At 44.8% G+C, this 20,719-nt stretch overlaps 1 protein-coding gene across 2 annotated transcripts in view; it reads right to left on the bottom strand.

Annotated features, from left to right (window-relative positions):
* Positions 1–20,719, bottom strand: part of GLI3 (GLI family zinc finger 3) — a 263,860-nt gene that overhangs the window by 171,792 nt on the left and 71,349 nt on the right. For both annotated transcript variants that reach the window (XM_059397219.1, XM_059397220.1), the window contains exon 3: positions 3,585–3,827. In XM_059397219.1, the coding sequence (XP_059253202.1) occupies positions 3,585–3,827 (243 nt within the window). The remainder of the gene's footprint in view (positions 1–3,584; positions 3,828–20,719) is intronic.

The following is a 20,719-nucleotide window of genomic DNA, read 5'->3' as shown; positions in this document are numbered from 1 at the left end:
GAGTGTTCACATGCCCAGCTACCCTGGATAAGAGGAGTCTTTGCTCTCCGACAACCTGGTTGTCAACGAGGTTGTTTCTCTCCGACAATCTCTGACAATGGTTCACAGGAAAGGGGAACAGCCTACAAAGATGTTTCTGAACCTTGACTGCAGTGAACTTGTGGTTTGAAGTTTTGCTGCGGGACTGACAAAGAAACGTGATCGAACTTTCATGCCTCATTTTTAAAAAGACAGCACTTTTCTCATACACTAAAAATTTGGGAAGGATCGATCAACTTCAGCATTGCATTGGTCATTCATTAGCCTTCTCTGGATAATTAAATCCAGATAAGGTAGACAGATTTTATTTTAAAGTGCCAAGACACACTCATTATGCTGGTATAAGACTAAAACATCCAATACGGTTCTAGAAAAAGTAAAGTTACATCCTATCTAACTCCTTGGGGATATCTTTAAAATATCTCATATGAATAATTCTGTAGCTTTCTTTTTTCCACATACATTGCTTGTATTTGTTATTAAAGTAAATCCTTACTTACAAAATAGAAAAAAATATATATAGTCAATTCACTAAGGTTCGGGGAGAAAGGGTCTGCTCAGAAGGCTACCGTACACAGTGCTGACCACACCAACACTCTTCCTAAAGTTTATAGTCCACTCAATCTCTAATCTGTTTCCAGAAGATGCAGATCTCAGGGAGGCAGAGAAACATGACTGCAGCACTAAAAAAATAACTCGGTTTGGAGATGGAACTCATCACATATAGGTGGTGACGGTGGAGGTGGTCATGGTAGTGATGATGGCGATGAGGGTAGTGATGGTGGTGGTGGTGACGATGGTGGTGGTGGTAATGATGGGGGTGCTAGTGAAGGTGATGTTGGTGGCCGGGACAGCAGTGGTGTCGGTGGTGGCAATACTGGCGGTAATGGTGGTGATGATGGCAATGATGGTAACAGGATGATGGTGGTGGTGACAATGATGGTGATGATGGTGGGGATGGTGATATTGGTGGTGCCGGTGGTGCTGGTGATGATGGTAGCAGTGGTGGTAATGGTGATGATGATGGTAGTGGTAGTAATGATAGGAATGATGGTGACGGGTGACAGTGGTGGTGATGATGGTGGTGGTGGTGATGGTGATGATGGTGGCAATGATAATGGTGGTGATGATGGTCATGATGGCAATGACAATGGAAAGGAAGGAACAGGAGGAAATAGGGGCACAGGAAAACACGTGCCATAATAATCTGAAGCACTCACCATGAGCCAGAGATTTTACTAAATCCCGTATTTGCATTGTGTCCCTTAATTCTCAGCAAAACACCGTGGAGCAGCGCTCACATTACAACACCAAATAAATGGTGAGGACATGACTCCTGGAGGGGTCGGCACACTTGACCATGCCGCACAGCCACTATACGGTAAAGCTGGAAGTTGAGCCCTCTGCCCCTTAATGGTAATCCAATCTGTGTGATCTCTAGATCGTTCCATCCATGTTGTATATGTAAGGATCTCATTTCCTTATGACCCGTTCAGGGAGTATATTGGGAGGGCGGGGGTTGGTCAAAATGGCATCTGTCAGTTGGTTACAGGCAACATCCACAGTCTGTCAGTCATCACGCAGTCTTAACGGTGCTTTGAAAAATACAGTGGGGAAAGTTAGGGACATCCAATGTATTGGTCTATGTCCTAAATAGAACCGTTCCAAACCCCACTAAGAGCTCCACAGGGCACTGTGCTAATTAATACTGAGACCCAAGAGGTGGGTCAAAACACACACTGGCAAGAGTGTCAAGGATCCCAGGTGTGCAGAAAGCCTATCCCTCAGACGAAGGGGAGAGGGGTGGACGGGCCGACCGTTAGAAGAAACGAACCAAGAGCAAGCTGCAAGTTGAACGGCACAGACAGAGACTTAACGGTCATCTGCTCACTTCCATCCATCAGACAAGAAGTATTCGTCAGCTGTCCTGCCCAATTATAGACCTCACTAATTAGTGGGCGTCTGCAACAGAAAGCAAAACATAAATATGGGATTGGGAAAGTTTGTGTTCACACATGAGGATGAAAACAATGCAGGGAACTTGTGGCTAATAAACTAGACTTGATTCTTTTTAAAAAGTAAATACACTCAGGAGTATTAATGTAGGGAGGAAGTGTGTAGGTTCCCTCACATTTTCTGCAAGGACGCTATCTCAGAGAGACCCACAGATAAAAACACAGCGGAGAAAACAGGAACACCCTGCCAACACCATCGTAAACTCTTGCTCCTAAAAGAAAACGAAATAAACTTTAACGAAGGCAGAAAAAGAAGTGAGCGCCCACCTTCTCCTCACTTCTGGATCTGTAAAAACTGTAGCCACAGGGCTGAGAAGCACTTTTTAATCAGAGAAGTCGCAGTCTTTTTTAAAAAACCTAGAAGAATCCATAAAACCTTTTCCTCCATCCTTATGGCAGCTTTAAAAAAAAAAAAGTGTGACTTCCATCTTTACCAACAATGTAACCTGGTCAGGGAGAAAGCAGTTACTGAGACGTAAGGCTGCTCCAGGTTCTTTGATCTGTACCCTGATGAGGGAACATTTCCCTCTGCTACGAGCCAGCTAACGAAGGGATGAAATTAGCTTTTATCCTGGGCACTTTCGGGGGGGGGCGTAGGGAGAGGCACTAATCAGCTGTCCTCGCTAATCAGTCATCTGGCTAATGACCTTTTGCCTTAAAACACTAAAATTTCTGAATGATGTGGAAAAGGGGAAACACAAACCAGTCCCCTTCTCTGGAGCTCAATGGGTCATCTGGAATTGGAGCCAGGAAGGTTAAATGGCAAGTCTGTATCCTGCCAAGGTGATAAATCTGTAACCAAGAGCTTTAGCTTTGGCACCTAGGAACTTCATTACCTCCACAACCAAAGTATATTTTTTTTAACTAGAAACAGGCCACAAACGGAGTCAACCCTTATACATTTTTCTTTGGAGAAAGCTATCATATATTTATTTGTGTTCTGAGTCCTAGTGAATTATTTCAACTTTATTAGTGCTAGAAAAGAAGCTTCCCGTGTTTCTGCTCTGCTGGTTAGAGAAGCCAGTAAAACTTGTAGAAGAATCTTCCACATTTAAGGAATCTAGCACTGATTTGCTCAAAAAAAGGGTCTGTTTGTTCAGACTCAACAAGTAAGCCAAAAATCATTCAAAACGAGGATCGCGGTGGTTCAGGACTTCTGCCAGTGCAGCCCACTTTAATAACTACCCCCATCAACCACTTCTGCTCCTGCAGTGTCTGCTTGGGTGGAAGAAATCTGGTTCTCGTTCGCAGCAAAGGTCCATGTGGATTAGCCACAGATGGACACCTTCCTCATATCTGCCATGCGGAGGCTTGGACTGGTTTAGAGATGTAAGACAATGGCTCTCTCTAAAAAGAGGAATGGACAGGATATAGGAGAAAAAAAAGAAAAAGAAAAAAAAAAACTGGGCCGTAAATTAAACACTGATACAAATTAATATGAGCGTAATTATCCCTGCAGCGCGCGTGCGCGCCCACGCACCCAGCCTTCTGCGCTCCCGGGACACGCGGGCCGGGGCAGGGGCCACTTACGGTAGTGAGGCTCCATGTAACCGTTCCGGGGGTCCATGGCAAACACGGCCCCACGGTATGGCAGGGAGGGCTCGGCCAGGTGCGGCAGGGACCCATGGATCTCCTTCTTGATCAGCGAGGCCCTCTCCTCGCTGGATGTCGAAGGCTCCTCGCTGATCTTGCCGAGGCCCTGGACACTCTGTGGCTGCATGGTGACCGCGTTTCTTCTCTCTCTGTGATAGGTCTGTCCAGGACTTTCATCCTCTAGAGAAAGAGGGGGAAATGGAAGCCCTGTGAGCCACTTGAAGGAACGATTCAAAACCAGTCATCAATTAGGTCTCCCTCTCCAGCCCTCCTCCCCGCCAAAGAAGCCTGTTTCTCATTCTTGGCAACTTTGAAAGCTAGGCCATGATGACATAGTCTTCAGACAAAACCTTATGAATGAGGGTCCAAAATACCAATCGGAGGGCGAAGGGGAGCAGGAAATGAGCCTATTAAATAGTTGAGATGGAAGGGGTCCACAAATTATCATCGCCAGCTGACAAGTGAACCTGCCAGGGAAGGTGTTCATTATGGACTTGCCAATATCCCCGCGGGTCCCAAGTGAAGGGAAAGTTTTGCCAGCCTGAGGCCATGGGTGTCCAGCTTCCCCCTGTGTGTCTGAGGAAGCCGGGCTGCTCAGGGGTCGTGATGGCAGCTCGGACACCCGCTGCGCCCCTGGGTGATCTGCGGATGGAACGACCTAAAGTGCTCCAAAAGTTTTCCTGTTTTTGTTCCTTTTTTTTTTTTTTTTTTTAAGTCAGATCTATATAACCCACTGGTTTAGTGGAGCTAAAAATGGGACAAAAGACCCACCAGTTATGAGGGGTAAAGGTAAACCTATAGTACCCTTTGCAAGACATGTAGAACAGAGCTGAGAACCAAGAACAAATGGGGTAAGACTAATTCCCAGGGCAAGATGGCTCTGGGGGTGAGGAAGGCGGCAGTGATGCGGACACAGGCTCCTTCTCTGCTGGGGTCCAGACGCTGCTTCACATACTTCAGAAACAGCTTGACGAAATTCCACAAACATTCAGTTTTCCAGCTTCCTAATACTTCCGTCCCCTTTGATCTGTAGGAACTTCCCATCTACCCATTAGGGCTCTCTGCAAATGTGATTGGATGACCTTTCTAGAATAGCAGATCAAAGAGCCCATGCATAAAATTAAACTAAACGAGTGATCTGAATCCACAACAAATGGGCCAATTCATCTGTTAAGAGTCATACACACATTCTACACTCCGTGTTCCCAAACAAGCCCTGCATTTCATCAGCAGACTGTTCTGGAAGGTAAGTGCTCGTGGAAACAAAGCTGTTCGGGTAAGGCTCGGACATCTAATCTGAGAATGATGTCCCATTCTTGAGCTGAAATATACATCTATAATGGCCTTGTACATTTTGGACGGACAGATTCTGAATACATCTTATCCCAACACATAAACTGATCTTCCAAGTATTTCATAAAGCAGTAATAACTGGCTGAGAGCCACCTAAAAAACAGGAAAAATATATTTTACCAGTTTCATGGCTGTTTGCACAACTTCAGAAGGAAGTGCAGCTATAAACATGGGTAAGAGTGAAAATATAACCTACGGTCACGACTACTGTTTTGTGATGACTAATGACTTGAACTACCCAAAGCCAGGAGCAATTTTCATCATTCTGCTTGTGTCTGGGATTGGAAGAAATAAGCATGTTTTGTTTTGTTTTGTTTCTCAGGCTAGCAAATAACTTGCAAAACAGAAGAAACAATGAGATATGCTCTGGTCTTTACGGTGAATTTGCTGACTACTGCAGGATAACTGTGAAACATTATTTAGCATCATTTTGTGCAGATCTTCGCCACTCAATCTTGTAATGATGGGATAAATTATGAGTTTAATCTATCAAGTAACTACTAAAAAGGAAAAACAAAATGGGTGTAATACCCCATTTTCACACATCGATCTTTACAAAGGCAATTCAAACCACACTTTTGCTAATTTAAAAACAAAATAACGGAGGAAAAAATAAAAAACCTACATTTTTATTTTTCTTTCTAATACTTGGAGGCACCACTCTGCCCTCGTAATTCGTTAGCAGTAAAGTTGCAGGCTATAGAATAAGGGTTTGCAGTTCTGTAAAGCAAAAGGGTGTCAAAAACATTTAAACTCTCAGTCGGTTTTATAAAAACTCCTATAACTTACCAATGGCCAAAGTCATATTTTCCACTAATTTGCGCCTGTATAAAATCTTTATTCCCAATTTCAACTTGAAATGAACTTGTGGCACTGAGATGCAAATTCTGTATTCCAGAGAGTGGACCTTCCGTCTGGAAAGCCAGTGAGCCCTGACCAAGAGCCACTGCGACATGTAATTAGTGTTCTCTAGCTAAAAGAATAACCAAGCTCCGCTAATCTGTTCCAGGTTGAAAACGGGATTCCCTTGATTTAATCTTCCTAAAAGAAATTAACTTTTCTTCTCTTAAACCCACATCCCTATAATAGAGTGAGTTTCTTAGAAGCCAAGCCTTTATGATGAGCAGTTGAATCCAACTTCACAAATAATTGAATAATTGGCATGGTCTGACCAGAATCCTCCCACGTCCCTCCCCACCACCTCCCTCCCCAGCCTCCTGGAAGAAGGAAGTAATTGGTGGGGCGGGTAGGGGGGGTGGGGGGAGTGGAAAGGGGGTGTCTTTCCAGCTAAGTGATTTTTTTCACAAGTACTAAACTTTTATTATTTTTCTCACTGTGAGTTAAACTAACACGTGCGAACATGAAAGTTGTAAGGGGAACTAAGCAAAGTTTAAATACATAATACAAGAAAAAATTCTAACTAATTGCCTTAGTAAAGTCAACGTCAGGCACGAAATTTTTGAGTGTAGAAACTTTCACCAGACTGACTTTTTTGATGCTGACACGCTGTTACCTACCCTCCCCTCCTCTCCAAAAAAATTCCAGCAGACAAATATTTCATGAAGTTTACCTTGTGTACTAAGTCGTTCCTGATGGGCACTCAGATCAAAACTTGACAGGACACACGCTCCACAGTCCAACCAGCTCTGAGGCTGGAGAGCACGCTCTCCACAGCGAAAAGGCAACTTTCCAAGCAATATTCCTGCCTGCCCTTATAAATTTAGCAACCACTTCAGTCAGCCAAAAGACGAAAGCTGTCTAATCTTGTTCAGTTGTGCCGAGTTGTTCAATAAAGTTTGAGAGTCAGTGCAGACAGGCAACGCCAGGCCAAATTATTGACAGAAACATACTGTCCACCATGGCAACAAGCAGAAGTCGGCAGCAAAAATGTAAGCAAACAGCCCACTGCTCTAGGAGCATCTGCCAATGGACTTCCCCGGCCAAACACAAGAGGACTGTTCCTGCTTCTCTGTGTTCAACAGCTGCTAACTCGGGGCTGGGGGGGAGGCGGGGGTCATGGGGAAACATGCAATTCACTAAAAAGTCTCAGGAACAAAATTATTTTAAATACTGTTATTATAACCCCCCTTGGTACCTCCTTCCTTGTGTATAACCACATTCAAGTGGAAGTTAACAAAATCCCGCCCCCAGTGGAGAGCTGCCCAAGCATCACATTTTACAAACTGTCCCAGGTTTTCCGAACTCATCCAAAGGCAAATGGCGCCGAGTCCCCGTACCATGAGTTCTGAAAACTCCGAAGTCACTTCGATGCCTGCACAGCTAGGACCGTTCACCATGAAGGCTTGCAGACAGAGCGCTGCGTGAAGCAGGACTCGAACACACGCTCCTGGGCATGTCCTCACAATCCCTTGCACCATTTCATACCGCGAGCCAGGAAGCCAGGGCTTTTCCCACCTGGACCTCAGATGACAGTTTCAGAGGGTTCTTCCAATATAAAAATAAAACCCTGCCCCGCATCGTCAGCTAGAACACCTCCAGTCCCCCTAGCAAAATGAGCTGAGTAGGAGCTCACGGTGCATGCACGTGGCCACCTTTAAAAAAAAAAAAAAAAAAAAAAAATTAACATCGACCTTTAAACTGCTCCCTTAAATCCTGTCTTCACGCCATTACTCCTCTCGTCCCCCAGGACAAGAGAAGACACAAGAGTATAAGACAACGGGCAATACTTACAACTCGGACCCCAGGCTCTGGCTAGCTACTTTCTGCAAACTTCTCTTGGTGGGCTTCCTCTAGTGTGCAGACCCTCTAGGAACATTCTCAGTTGTCTCCCTGCCTCCCTCTTCCTCTCCCTCTCCCAGGCAGTGCTGCTCCCATTAGATGAATTAAAAGTGGTTGGAGCCATGCTAAATTTAACAAGCTCATTAGTATTCTGAGTGCTTCCGAGTGAACTCTCTCTATTCAAGCCGCTCTCTCCAGCAGAAGGGTCAGGCGGCTAATCATTAAATCAAACTAATGTCACCCTATCACAATCAGCCCGAGAGAAGGAGGGTTTATTATTTCAGTTTATGCTAAATAAACGGTTTTACAAATGGTCCCCAAGCAAGGTCAACAGCAGCTTCAATTACAAGACAAACTTCACAAGAGTTGCTCTAAACCAAGTACTCTGTATTGACTTAAGAACGGGCTCAGCTTCACATATTACCACGAGCAGCGTTGTACAGGAATGCATATTGTAAAATAAAGGATGGGGTTGGGGGGAAGCCTTTCTTTGCCAGAATTTGCGACTGCACAGCGACTCCTCGTTCACCTGTCTCCAACCAGCTAGCCGTTCAGCTCAATTCACCCCACACAAAGGCTGGAGCCCAGACCTCAATGGACCGAGTGAAACATGTTCAAAACTAGGCTCTCTATTGTGACTGAATTTCTTAACATCTTTTCAAAAAGCGGAGAATGCCTTGAGGCTAAAGGAAGAAACAGGCTAATGGTGAATTGGGAATTCTGAGCAAATTTCAGAGCCCTTTCCTCCTAGCTTTTGAGGTTGAAAGCAAGCTTTTTCCTTTCAAGTTTCAAAGTCCTTTTTCCTCCCGCAGTGTCACAGAAGGATTTGAAAAGAAGGTAATTGTGCTCGCAGTCTCCCTGATCAGAGCTTACGTCCTATTTCTGGTATTTCGGAATACTTCTTGCAATAATAGTGCATATAGCTCAATCCCTTAACCGGCCTGCACTCTGCAATTGCTCATTAAATGAACAATTGCGGGTATAAAATGCCTTTTATGTTCAAGGTCTGGATATAAGATAAGCATTCTAGGACTCTAAATTTGGTTTACTAAGGAAACTCTCCATCATTAAATTACAAAACTGAAGTCAGAATATCAGGCTTTCCCAGAAAAGTGGCACTCAGATTTCGGTGAGCCAAAAGGAGAGGCGGAATGGGGGGGGGGGGGGGGGGGGAAAAAAAAGGGGGGGGGCACCAAAAAAAGACCGGGTACTCAGATTTCTAGCCGAATGGGGCTTCTAACAAGAGAATAATATTTCCATGTTTAAGAAGGTCTGAGTTTGTGAGACTGTCATTTCCATACGGAATGATATAATAAAGTCATCTTCAAATGGATTAAAACATAGGTCTGAGGCTCGGTCAGTATGCAGATGACTCTGCCTGACCCCTCAGAGGCAGATGTGGCCCCCTCCCTTAAGCAAGGAAAGACTCCTTCAGGGTCACAGAATGCGATCATCTCTGCCATCTCCCTGGGTCCCCAGAGCCACAGGGGGCCAGGTCCAGAGACAGGCTGCCTGCTTCCGAGGTAGAAACTGGCCACGTGGTACCTGTTCACGGGCGGGGGTGGGGTACGTCTACTTGTGGACAGGGTTTAGGGAATGACACCTGGGGTCTGTACGCACTCCCCACTTCTACCACCAGCACCACCATCAACAGAAGAGGACAGAAAGTAATCTCAAGTTTACGCACGGGCATTGTCAAAACTGTTACTGCCCCACCAGGTTTTTACCGTTGTAACTCACTCTTGGGAAACACCCAGGGGGCCCAAATGACAAATCCATGGGGAGTCAACGTCCAACCTCAGGGGCTCGGTCCCATGGAACATGCTCGCTGCAGGGATGTCAGCCACACACACACCCTCCACTGGGCCACACCCTCCCCCGCCCCCCCTTCAAAACACCGCACACTGAGGCTCAGCCAATGGGGTCTGTGCACACCTGAAGTTTCCAGTGTGCTTCCAGAAGCCTGGGGCCCCACCTTCCTGATCTGGGCAAGAGAACAGCCCCGTTTTCTGCTTTTCTCCCAGGAAACTGCCTCTCTGGGTTTGGAAAGAGCATGATTTTATTTTTTCCCTATTATGCATGTGTTATGTCTTGTTGGCTTTATTTCTTTGGTTATTTATGTTTTGATGTTCTTTGAATAAAAACCAGTAGGACCGAGGTCCTTGGCTCCACGCGTTTCAGAATTTTTCCCATGACTTGGAGCAAAGAGGGACTTCAGAAAGGAAAGTGGGGGGAGGCGACGTGGATTCAGAAGCATGGTAGAATGAGGGCAAGGAGGAGGACTAACATGCCCATAGGTTTTAGAAGCACAGTTTTGCCTCTTTGCACCCAGACTACAGTCATGCCTCGGCCTGGGACTAGTCCCTAGGATGTCTGGAGCTTGGCTTCCAAAGGCAGCGAGCAAACAATGCCTTCTCTAAGAACATTTCCAACGCCCTTGGGGTCAGACATCGCCCTTGTGCGGCTACACATACATCTCCCATTGACAATGACTGATGACAGAGGGAGTGGCCCAGGATCAGGAGAGAGCTCTCTGCTTTGTCTGCAACCTTTAAACCAACTGCACTGCAAGACGAGGCCAGCGGGAGAATTTGAGGCTCTGGAGAAATTCCAGCGGAAACTCTGCCTCCAAGATGACGGGGTAGCTGGCTCGTCCTGCTTTCATCAAGGTAAAAGGTCCCAGGTAAAAGGAGAGAAAGTAGAAAAGGCTGTCCGTTAGAGGCACGCAAATATCCCTACTGTTTTAACATTTTCTAGAGTTCTCTGGCCAAAGGACGAAAGGGGGTCTAGACTGACCAGTATCCCACCGGCCCCTCACCAGAAACTCCTTGCTCCAAAGAGCTCATTTCCCTCCTCCCTCCACTTACAGAGCTACATGCAACTTCAAAAGGGGCGCTTGGGACAGAAAAAGTAGGCAGAGAAGGCAAGATGACAATTCAGATAAACCTAAAAGGCCTAGGCAGCAGTGGCTGTGAGCCCCACCGCAGCCCAGAGCTCTGTGGGCACACGCAGCAAGCAGCCTCCTGCCTTCCTTGAAGATGACACAATGAGGGCTCCTTGCCCATCTGGAAAGTCAGGAGCCGATAACATGCTATCAGCTTGTCTGAGGCCTTACCAGGCATGCCCCGTGGCCTCCAGGGTTTCCGTGTGCTCTCCTCCATGCTCCGAACCTCACCAATCCAAGGTCTGCACCCCTGCCCCCCTGCCTGCCCCACTATGGGAGTCGTTGACAGGGACAGCAAAGCGCTCCCGTGACTCGGTGAACACTGCCCAGCATGCCAGGATGCTTAAGTCTAAACCCAAACCCAGCAGCACTAACCAACTTGGAAAGTTCCAGACAGAAAGCACCAGCCAAGTCCCACCCACACCAGGGGAGAATAAATAGAACAGATGAATCGGGCCCCTGAGGGTCCCCAAAGGGCCTCCTGTAAAAGGGAGGAGGAGACCTTCCTTCATTTCCACAAGCCTGTGAAGACCGCTCCTTGAATTAAGAATTCGGAAATGTCATGCGGCTTCTTCTATTAGCCTGCTATTAGTTGCCAGTCGCTGCTTACACAGAGTCAGTTAATTAGGGACATCAAAAGCAGTACAATAAATTCTCAGGAGGGCCACACTTTTTTTCCTTCTGCTTAATAGCGCGTTTATGCCTATCTGTGAGTAACAGTCTCGCGAATATTTAGGTATTAGAGATTTGTTTGAAGACTTGGTTTTTGTCTTTTAAAAGCAAAGAATAAAGAGCCTTTCTTACTTTGCCCCAACAGACGTGAGTAGTGAGGATTCCACAACAAGACCCACAACCAACAGTTTAACAGAAACAATGGGAGACCTGTCCACAAGGCCAGAGTGTGTCCTCTGATGGGACCAGTCCTATCAGCCCGTCCAGCGGGAGGACTCCAGGCCTACTCGGCCTTTGAAGACCCGCAGGAACATTCTGGCAGCCCTCTGGAATGGTGGCTTCCAGGTTTGCACCCCTCCTCCCTGCTCAAGATCAAAGTCCCCTTCCCTAACCTTTCTACCATTTCTTAAATTGCAAGAATGAACACAGACCTAACTGGATCATCTGGTGTGTTTATGTTGCATGGTTTTTGTTTTTAGAAGACTGCATAATGAGAAAGCCTGAGCATATGGTGGTATTATATTTTTAATAAAAATTTAAAGACCGTGCTTACTCCATTGCAGAAATCAGACCCTCCTGGAGAGCACATTTAAATATCAAGAGAATATCATTATTGTACCAAAATGAGCTAGAGGTTCCATCTCTATGGCAAGATTGGGGCCAGGGAGCAGAGTTCCCCTATGCTGACTTAGCTTCTGGGAAAGGCCGGGGTGCAGGGTCCAGTTTCAACAACAGAAGCTCCCTCCAGCCACCACCCACTTTGAGCTCAGCTATGAAATGTGCACTTGAGAGCCCCAAATCAAATATCGTGTTTGGATCCTTCACAAAGTTACCACAGGTAAGGCATGAGAGTGCCCGCCAGCCTCCTTAGCCCCTCAAATCTGCAACTATGTAAAATATTTTGGGGGCACCTAAGTAACTCAATGGGTTAAGCCTCTGCCTTAGGCTCAGGTCATGATCTCAGAGTCCTGGGATCGAGCCCCGCATAGGGCTCTCTGCTCAGCGGAGAGCCTGCTTCCCCTTCTTTCTCTGCCTGCCTCTCTGCCTACTTGTGATCTCTCTCTGTGTGTCAATAAATAAAATCTTTAAAAAAAAAAAAATTTCAGGTCACGGCTCAGACACTGTCTATGAGTGAGGCAGGAAGGGCCACAAATCCTAATCTTCCCAGAGCATGTCTTCATGGTCACGGCCAACACAGGATGCTGTGGTGCCCGCTCCGCCAGACAGGGGGGCAGGGTGGACACCAACCAGCCATCGTCCCTGAGATGAGAATGGGAACTGGGACACGAGTCAGACCTTTCTCCTGACCTTGTTCCAGATTTCCAGGCACCTTCAGAAGAACCTAACGCCCCAATGTTGGAATGGTTTTTTGCTGCTGTTGTTGTTTCCTAAGAAATCCCAGTAAAAGCTATTAAGGAAACAAAAGACCAGATACATCCACCTTCCTAAAATACACGTGATTCTGTTTTCAGCCATTCTCCCTACCAATCTCTTTTCTCAAAAGTCTGCCAACTTAAGCTATAACCATGTACCAATTAATGACAGCTAACATTTATGTACTATGTGGTAGGAAGGGCTTCCCCATCTTGCTTTCACATCACTGTAACTTGTTTGCAAAGGCACGGTCATGACACTCATTGGCCAGGTGAGAAAACTGTGTGGCAGAGCGAAGCTCGGTTACTTACCCGGGTCACACAGCTGGTTCTCAGGTGAGGCAGAACCTGGAGCCCAGGGAGTGAGACACCAAAGCCCACACTTACATATCTGGCTACTGGTCCTCCTGACTCAGGGATAAGAAATAAAAAATAAACTTATATTTGAATTTTGACCCAAAATTCAAGTTTTGCGTAAGTCTGCAAACATCACAACCACTGAACTCGGTTCTATAGGATAAAAGCAATTTCAGAAAAGACCTAAACCAATAAGCATGGCTGTCTTCCAATAAAACTTTATTTATGGATGGTGAATTCTGAATTTTTATATAATTTTCACATGACACATTTAAAATCTAAAAAATCAGGGGCACCTGGGTGGCTCAGTTGTTAAGCATCTGCCTTCGATTTGGGTCACGATCCCAGGGTCCTGGGATGGAACTCCTTGTTGGGCTCCCTGCTCAGCAAGGAGCCTGCTTCTCCCTCTCCCACGTCCCCTGTTTGTATTCCCTCTCTCGCTGTGTCTCTGTCCGTCAAATAAATAAATAAAATCTTTAAAAAAGAAAATCTAACAAATCATTCTTGGCTCATGGGCCATACAAAAATAGGTAGGGTACTGGATTTGGCCACAACGGAGGCCAAGCAGTACCCTAAAGGACTATACATACTTCGGACATAAAACTTTCACCCAGGTAACACCGGTGAACATTCCAGTAAAGCTGTAAAAGCAATAGTATCAAGTGCTAGGAGGGAGACAGAGAAAGACTCACTTTCTCAGGATATTAAAATATCTCTGTAATTGACTAGACGTATCACATGATTCCACTTCCAGAGTGCACCTTAAGGGGAAAGTAGCAAAGAAGACAACGATTGATTTTCAAGGATGTTCATCACAGTGTTATTTATAAGCAAAATTCATTAAGAAAGTTAATGTCCATTATCTTACATGATGGAATGTTGTGTCATTAAATACAGTCCATTCAAGGATTTTTAAAGAACAAAAACTTCACGGAGTCCCAGGTACTGCTCTGAGGCCTCCAGGTCAATCGTATGTGGTGACTGTCATTCTGATCCTCACTTCCTACATACAGAACTGAGACACATGTGTGCAAGGAAACAGAGTTCACTCACTTACCCACTAGACTATCATGACACCAAACCTCTGGAGAAAAGGAAAGTAGGAGAAAGAGAAATAGATAATTATTTCTATTCCAAAATTTCTAAATTTAAAAAAAAAAAAAAAACCTTAAAGGAAATGGACTAAATGAGCATGAAAATATTACTTTTTTCCATATGTTTCAGTATTTTCCTATCACTTTAGATAGCATAAATAACAGGTTTATTTTATTTCTTATTTCTACCATAAGTATGACTTTTGCAGTAAAACCATTAGGGAAGTCCAGATTAAGTTCACATAGATTGAAAAATTAACCCACACATATATCTCCTAGTGTCTTGTTTTAAACAATTTATTCCACCTCTTAAAATCTAAGTGCCTGGCAAGCTTTTCTTATACCTACGAATAACTCTTTACACTGATATTGGGCTGTATATAGAGATTTCAATAAATTTGTTTATTTAAAATATGATTTTTTTCTTTTAAAGATTGGTGTATTTATATCGTAATCTCTACCCCCAACGGGGGGCTCGAACTCATGACACTGAGATCAAGAGTCACATACTGCATCGACTGAGCCCTCCAGGCACTCCTAAACCTATATATATTTTTTTAAAGATTTTATTTATTTATTTGACACATAGAGAGCGAGTTAGCACAAGCAGGGGGAGCAGCAGAAGGAGAGGGAAAAGCAGGCTCCCTGCTGAGCAGAAAGCTTGATGTGGGGCTCAATCCCAGGATCCTTAGATCATGGACCTGATGAGCCGAAAGCAGAGGCTTAACCCACTGAGCCACTCAGGCACCCCTATGTGATTACTTTTTATTATTTTTCATTTTAAATTTATATTACTATTAAATGATTATGTAAATATTAAATACAGATTTTAAATTTCTAATTTAATAATTTTTGTTCATTTCCTATCGATACACAAATGCTCTAACCTCCCTCCCTGAAACATTGGGTTGCTCAGCTTTCACGGGGCCACCTGGAAAGGTGCAGAAGGGATGCTGCATTACAAAGGATCATTACTACCATGGCTCTTGCTCTTATGTACGGAGCACTCAAGAAAAGCCAGGCTGTGTGCAACACACTCGTCTCCATTAATCCCATCAGTATCCACCACCCTCATCATTCAGGTAAACAACCCGAGGCTCGTTGAGTTTAAGCAACCCGCTTGGAGTCGTACTTCAGGTAAATGGCAAAATTGGCATGCCTCTTATCCATTATAAAGGACTAGTAACCCCTACAAAGTCTCTTGAAGCCCTCAGAACACTGATTTGCCTCCCATCTTCCTATATGTATATGGGAAAATTATCACCATTGTTGAAATTATTCTCCCTCACCCTGTAAGTTACCCAGAAAAGACGCTTCAGACAGTCATTAAATGACCTATTACCTTCCCATAGAGTTTCTGGGTTCTGAATAGCGAGCTGTTCTGCAAAGGAATACTTGACTCTGTCTTCAGCAGGACTGCACTGCAGGCTTAGATGCAGGAAGCAGCCTGCGTACTTGGTTTGCGTTCAAGTTAACAACAGCTCCAACAGTTAAAGCCGCACACGGTTTATGGAAAGGGGCATATGTCCAATAGCTAAAGAAGCATATGGTTTATAGAGAAAGGGGGAAAACTTGTGCTCGGAAGCAGCTTTGCTTGGATTATTTACCAACAAATGAAAGGCCCTTCATGCCGCCCCAGAGCCTACCCCCCTCCCACAGGCTAGAAAGGAATGCTGAATGAGTCCATAAAATCAGCATCACGCTAAGCAGAGACCTCTTTCCCCATCGAAAAGATGATTATCAAATTATAGCAAATTTAAGAAAGTTTTCTCTCTCTCTTTCTTTTTTTTAATCAAGAACAAAACCAGACTACTTCTTAAAATGCACTATTAGGAATTGTAACTGTTCCTAAAAGTGCCAGATATATTTCCATCCATGCAATATTAAACTAACAAGCGTCTTTTCAATTTCTTTTAATGATGGCATATGCAATAAAAATACAGCGGTGCTTCGTTTAGCCAAAGGAGCTGAAGCAAAAAGACCCAAAATAAATAAATAATAAACTTACATGGCCCACTCACCAAAAATAAAATCATTTAATGCAACCTTTTACAGGAGGTGCATGTAGCATTTTGAAAGCAAAAATTCTCATAACACAAAGCTCTCCACTTAAAAATCACTGCCAGGGGCTGGAACCAGGGCAGGATGTTATTTCTTTTTCAATTTATTTTTTAATGTTTGGGTATTAATGACATCAACTGTTGTCATGTAATAAGGCAGAATGGCATAATAAAAAAGAGTTAGAAACACACGTTCCCAGACTTGCCTATAGCCCTTCATGGGTGTGTGACCCAGGGTAACTTGAAATACAGCAGATTGTTAGCTGACTTACGTAATGGGCAAATAATCTAGCTTGTCCCTCTGACTTGATCGGGTTTTCTGAGGGTTAAATAGTAGGTGAAGAGCTATATAAACATTGGCATTTATGAGTTCGGGGCACCACACTAATCTCCTCATTATCTGTTTGATAATGATGCAAAGCAGGACAGTGGGCAGCAAGTGCCCGGGGTCAGAAGCCAGGAGGCTGAGCTCCCCATAAGATGATACAGCACCAGTCTGTGCATTCCACCAAACGACTGCACAGGACAATGCTGAAATGTGCTCCAAACCCTACCCCCACCAACCCAGGGAATAAACCAGTGCCTACCTTCACCACGAACCAGGTTAAACATGGACAGCATTTCTGCTGTTTCAGAAAAAGATTCAAGTTAACGACCTGTAATTACAATTGACCATCTCTTTCACCCATTTCTTTGATGGATCCTGGGTCAGGCTCATAATCAACACTGACAGAGCCTGCCTCCTTGAAAGTTACATGGAAAAGATCCAGGGGCGCCTGGGTGGCTCAGTTGGTTCAGCGTCTACCTTTGGCTTGGGTCATGGTCCCAGAGTGCTGGGATGGAGTCCCGCATCAGGCTCACTGCTCAGCCGGGAGTCTGCTTCTCCCTCTTCCTCTCCTACCCCTGGCCTATGCTCTCTTGCTCTCTCTTTCTGTCTCTCAAAATGAATGGATAAAATCTTAAAAGAGAAAGATATAAAGAAAGAAACCAATTCACTAAAAAAAGAAAGAAAGAAAGAAAGAAAGAAAAAGAAAGAAAGAAAGAGAAAGAAAGAAAGAAAGAAAGAAAGAAAGAAAGAAAGAAAGAAAGAAAGAAAGAAAAGAAAAAAGAAAAGAAAAGAAAAGATCCATCTCTTCTCTCCTTGGTTTTCTAAGATGACTGAAGACACTGGAATCTTCCTAAGAAACCATTTTTTGTTTGTTTGTTTCTCTATAGACAATATTTATTGAAAAAGATGAAGCAAATTCCTTGAGTGTAATTGTTGGCAACCCCCACCCACTGTTTGGGTATACCCTATGGGCTATGAGTGTATTTTACAGTTTTATTAAATGGCTGCAAAAATCAAAAGAAGAAGAGTATTTTATGATATGGGAAAAGTATGTGAAATTCAAATTTCAGTGTCCACAAATACACAACCAAGCTCATTCGTTTTCCTATCAGCTCTGGCTGCTTTTGCATTACAAGAGCAGAACAGAGTGGTGATAGCACCGACTGGCCCACTCAAATCCTGGAATTGTTAGTAGCTGGTCCCTAATGGAAAAAAAAATGCACCATCCCTTGACTTCTGTGTTTCAGGCCATGCTTGAACACCCATCAGTGAGATGATGAAACATCCCTGGGAAACTTACAAAATAAGGCAACACCATTTTCGAAGAACTTAGTATTGAACTGATGGTTCCAAAGATAACTCTGAGGTGGATACTAACATCACCCCATTTTACGGATGAAGGACTAGGTTTGGAAAAATGACCTAGCCCAAGGTCCTAAGTCAGTAAGTTGGGGATGAAATCAGTTCCCCATGATTTGAACCCTGACAATTTCTGTGGTGGTGAAAGAAGGATTGGGGCTTTTCTCATATACCAGAAGATAGAACACGTTTCCTGTTTCCTCTTTCCATGTGCTAAGGGTTGAGATAAATAATGAATTTTAAATATAAAATCTGAGGCTTGTGTGACTAAGAGCTGACCCTCTTATCCAGCTTAGCGTTTGTCTGGTGTTGTTTAGGTTTTGTTTTCTTTTTTTAAGAACAATCACAGAATAAACAAGTGCACATTTTTTTTTGGTCAAAAATGCCACATTTTGGGGTGCCTGGGTGACTCAGTGAGTTAAAGCCTCTGCCTTCAGCCCAAGTCATGATCCCAGGGTCCCGGGATTGAGCCCCACATCGGGCTCTCTGCTCAGCAGAGAGCCTGCTTCTTCCTCTCTCTCTGTCTGTCTGCCTACTTGTGATCTCTCTCTCTCTCTCTCTCTGTCAAATAAATAAATAAAATCCTTAAAAAAAAAAAAAATGCCACACTTTCAGGGCATCTGGGTGGCTCAATTAAACATCCACCTCTTGATTTTGGCTCAGGTCATGATCTCAGTGTTGTGAGATTGAGCTCGATGTCAGGCTCTGCGCTGAGCAAGGAGTCTGCTTGAGATTCTCTCCCCTTGCCCCTCTCCCCCACATCCAACACCCTGCTCACATGCACACATGCACGTGCTCTCTCCCTCTCTGGGGGAAAAAAAAGTGCCACACTCATCTTGGAAGTTAAAAGGAGACAGAGGCCGTTCCCCACACATTGAGCTATTCGATGCACCTTTTTTTCTAGCACCAAGAACACGTACCCCCTGTTGAGCCGAATATATTCCTTCATGACATCTTTTTGAAGACCAGACTGTGCCTACTTTTGCTAATAGGGATGGAGGAGGCCCATGCGAGAATCAAGTCGTGAGACTTCCAATGCCCACCAAATTGGGAATTTGCAGAAGCACAGGCAGCCAGGATTCCCAGAGGGTGTTTTTGCAACTTGCATGAAGAACTAGGTTCAGGGCATTTGGCTGAGTCGAAGAACACAGTGAACACAGCAGGCGCAGGCTGGCTCTTCTCCGTGCTCTAGTCACACACACACACCCAGGTCAAGGTCCCCATGTGTCCCAGCACAAAGCCTGCCCACCTGAGAGGTGTAAGAACCAAAGGCTGCTGCCCTCATGCCTCCTGGGAACTGCGGTTTTTCTAGACCTGCAAAGACCTGAGGAGAGAAGTACAGCCATAGTGTTGGCACAATGGACAAGTGGGAAGTTGGCTGTGAGAGAAGGTCCTTCAGGTGCTGGGAGGTGGGCGTGCAGACCAGGTGGACCTTCTTAGAGGAGGTTCTGGAAAGTCAGATTTTCCAGAAGGCTGGTCAACCCCCATCGAATCCCTCAGGGATCCAGTCAACTGAATAACTTAGTCTTAACAATTGCCCCAAAGCTCCAAAACACTGCACCTTGGGTTCGAGGGCGTCTGCATAGTTCTGTTTGTTTGTTTTGTACTTTTCTTTCTTCTTCAATTCACATCTTGCTGACGCAAGTGGAAATTCATATTTCTTGGCAGAAAAACTTTAACACTACTGCCAAGCCATGCAGATAAAAATTCTTCCCTCCTCATCTCATGGCCTGGAACCATTCTACTCAAGTCTTCGGGAAGAGCTGGAGAAGACAGCAACCCGAACACATAATCTGGGCAATTTTATTGTGCCTGACAATGTTGTTAGTTCTACTGGGTCTCTTGAGTCTGTTCTGTAATTTATAGGGGGAAAAAATCTTAGTAAGGTCCAGCTAGCAAATGCAACAGCCTTCCCTATAAAATCAGTGCATCTCAGTTCATTCACTGGAACACTAGCAAACACTGCAACTTCCATCCCGGCTCTGAGAGAAGTTGCCTCCCCTTGACTCTTACAGAGCACAGCCTCACAAAGCGACAGTAAAAGGAGCTCATATTTATTTGTCTTCCTTCCGATGCCTTACTGGCTCTGGACTCCTGGGGAGGACTGGTCCAGGAGAGGAAGAAGGAATCACTTTTGTATATTTCCACCCAATCTACAAATCTATGCCACAAACCTGCCTTTTCCCTGTCAAATAACCGTAGTCGCCAATTACGGATCTTCCATCCAAACCCCGTTTCTGGGCAACACTGGCCTCTTTCTATAATATTGAGGTTGTAGTCTTCCTTGCCAATGGCTTCATCAGTGACTTGGGAAAAAAAAAACAACCTGAGAAAACGCACTTACTTCTACACACCCGCCTTTCCTTTCGTTCTGCTCCTTTTCTCCCCCCACATTAAAGAGTGATCTTCTAGGTCACTCCTGATTGCCACACCCATCCCAATGCTGGCAAGTGGTGCTTGTTCCTGCTACCAGCTCGCCTCTTCCTTAGAGTCGCCGCTCTCTGATTTGCCTTTTCTCCAGCTAAGGCTTTGCGGGACCCAGCACCGCCACCTGACACGCCATCTCTCTCCCGTATACATCAGAACCACAGAACAAATCCTAAGACTGCCTGACCACCAGGGCTTTGACCCTGTATGGCTTGCACGTGATGCCTGAAGTTGTCTGTAATGTTTCCAAGAAGTACCATTTGGCCAACATGACGGCTTCCTCTCTGGTGCACTGATGCTTAATGTTCCCATGGGCTGTTCAGGTAACCTTTGGGGACCTGTCTCTTTCTATCATTTAAATTTGAA

Source organism: Mustela nigripes, chromosome 4 (genome assembly GCF_022355385.1).
Source record: "Mustela nigripes isolate SB6536 chromosome 4, MUSNIG.SB6536, whole genome shotgun sequence".
In the NCBI taxonomy this organism is placed as follows: domain Eukaryota; kingdom Metazoa; phylum Chordata; class Mammalia; order Carnivora; family Mustelidae; genus Mustela; species Mustela nigripes.
The sequence above is the reverse complement of the archived record's forward strand: the minus strand, read 5'-3'. Positions and strand labels throughout refer to the sequence as shown.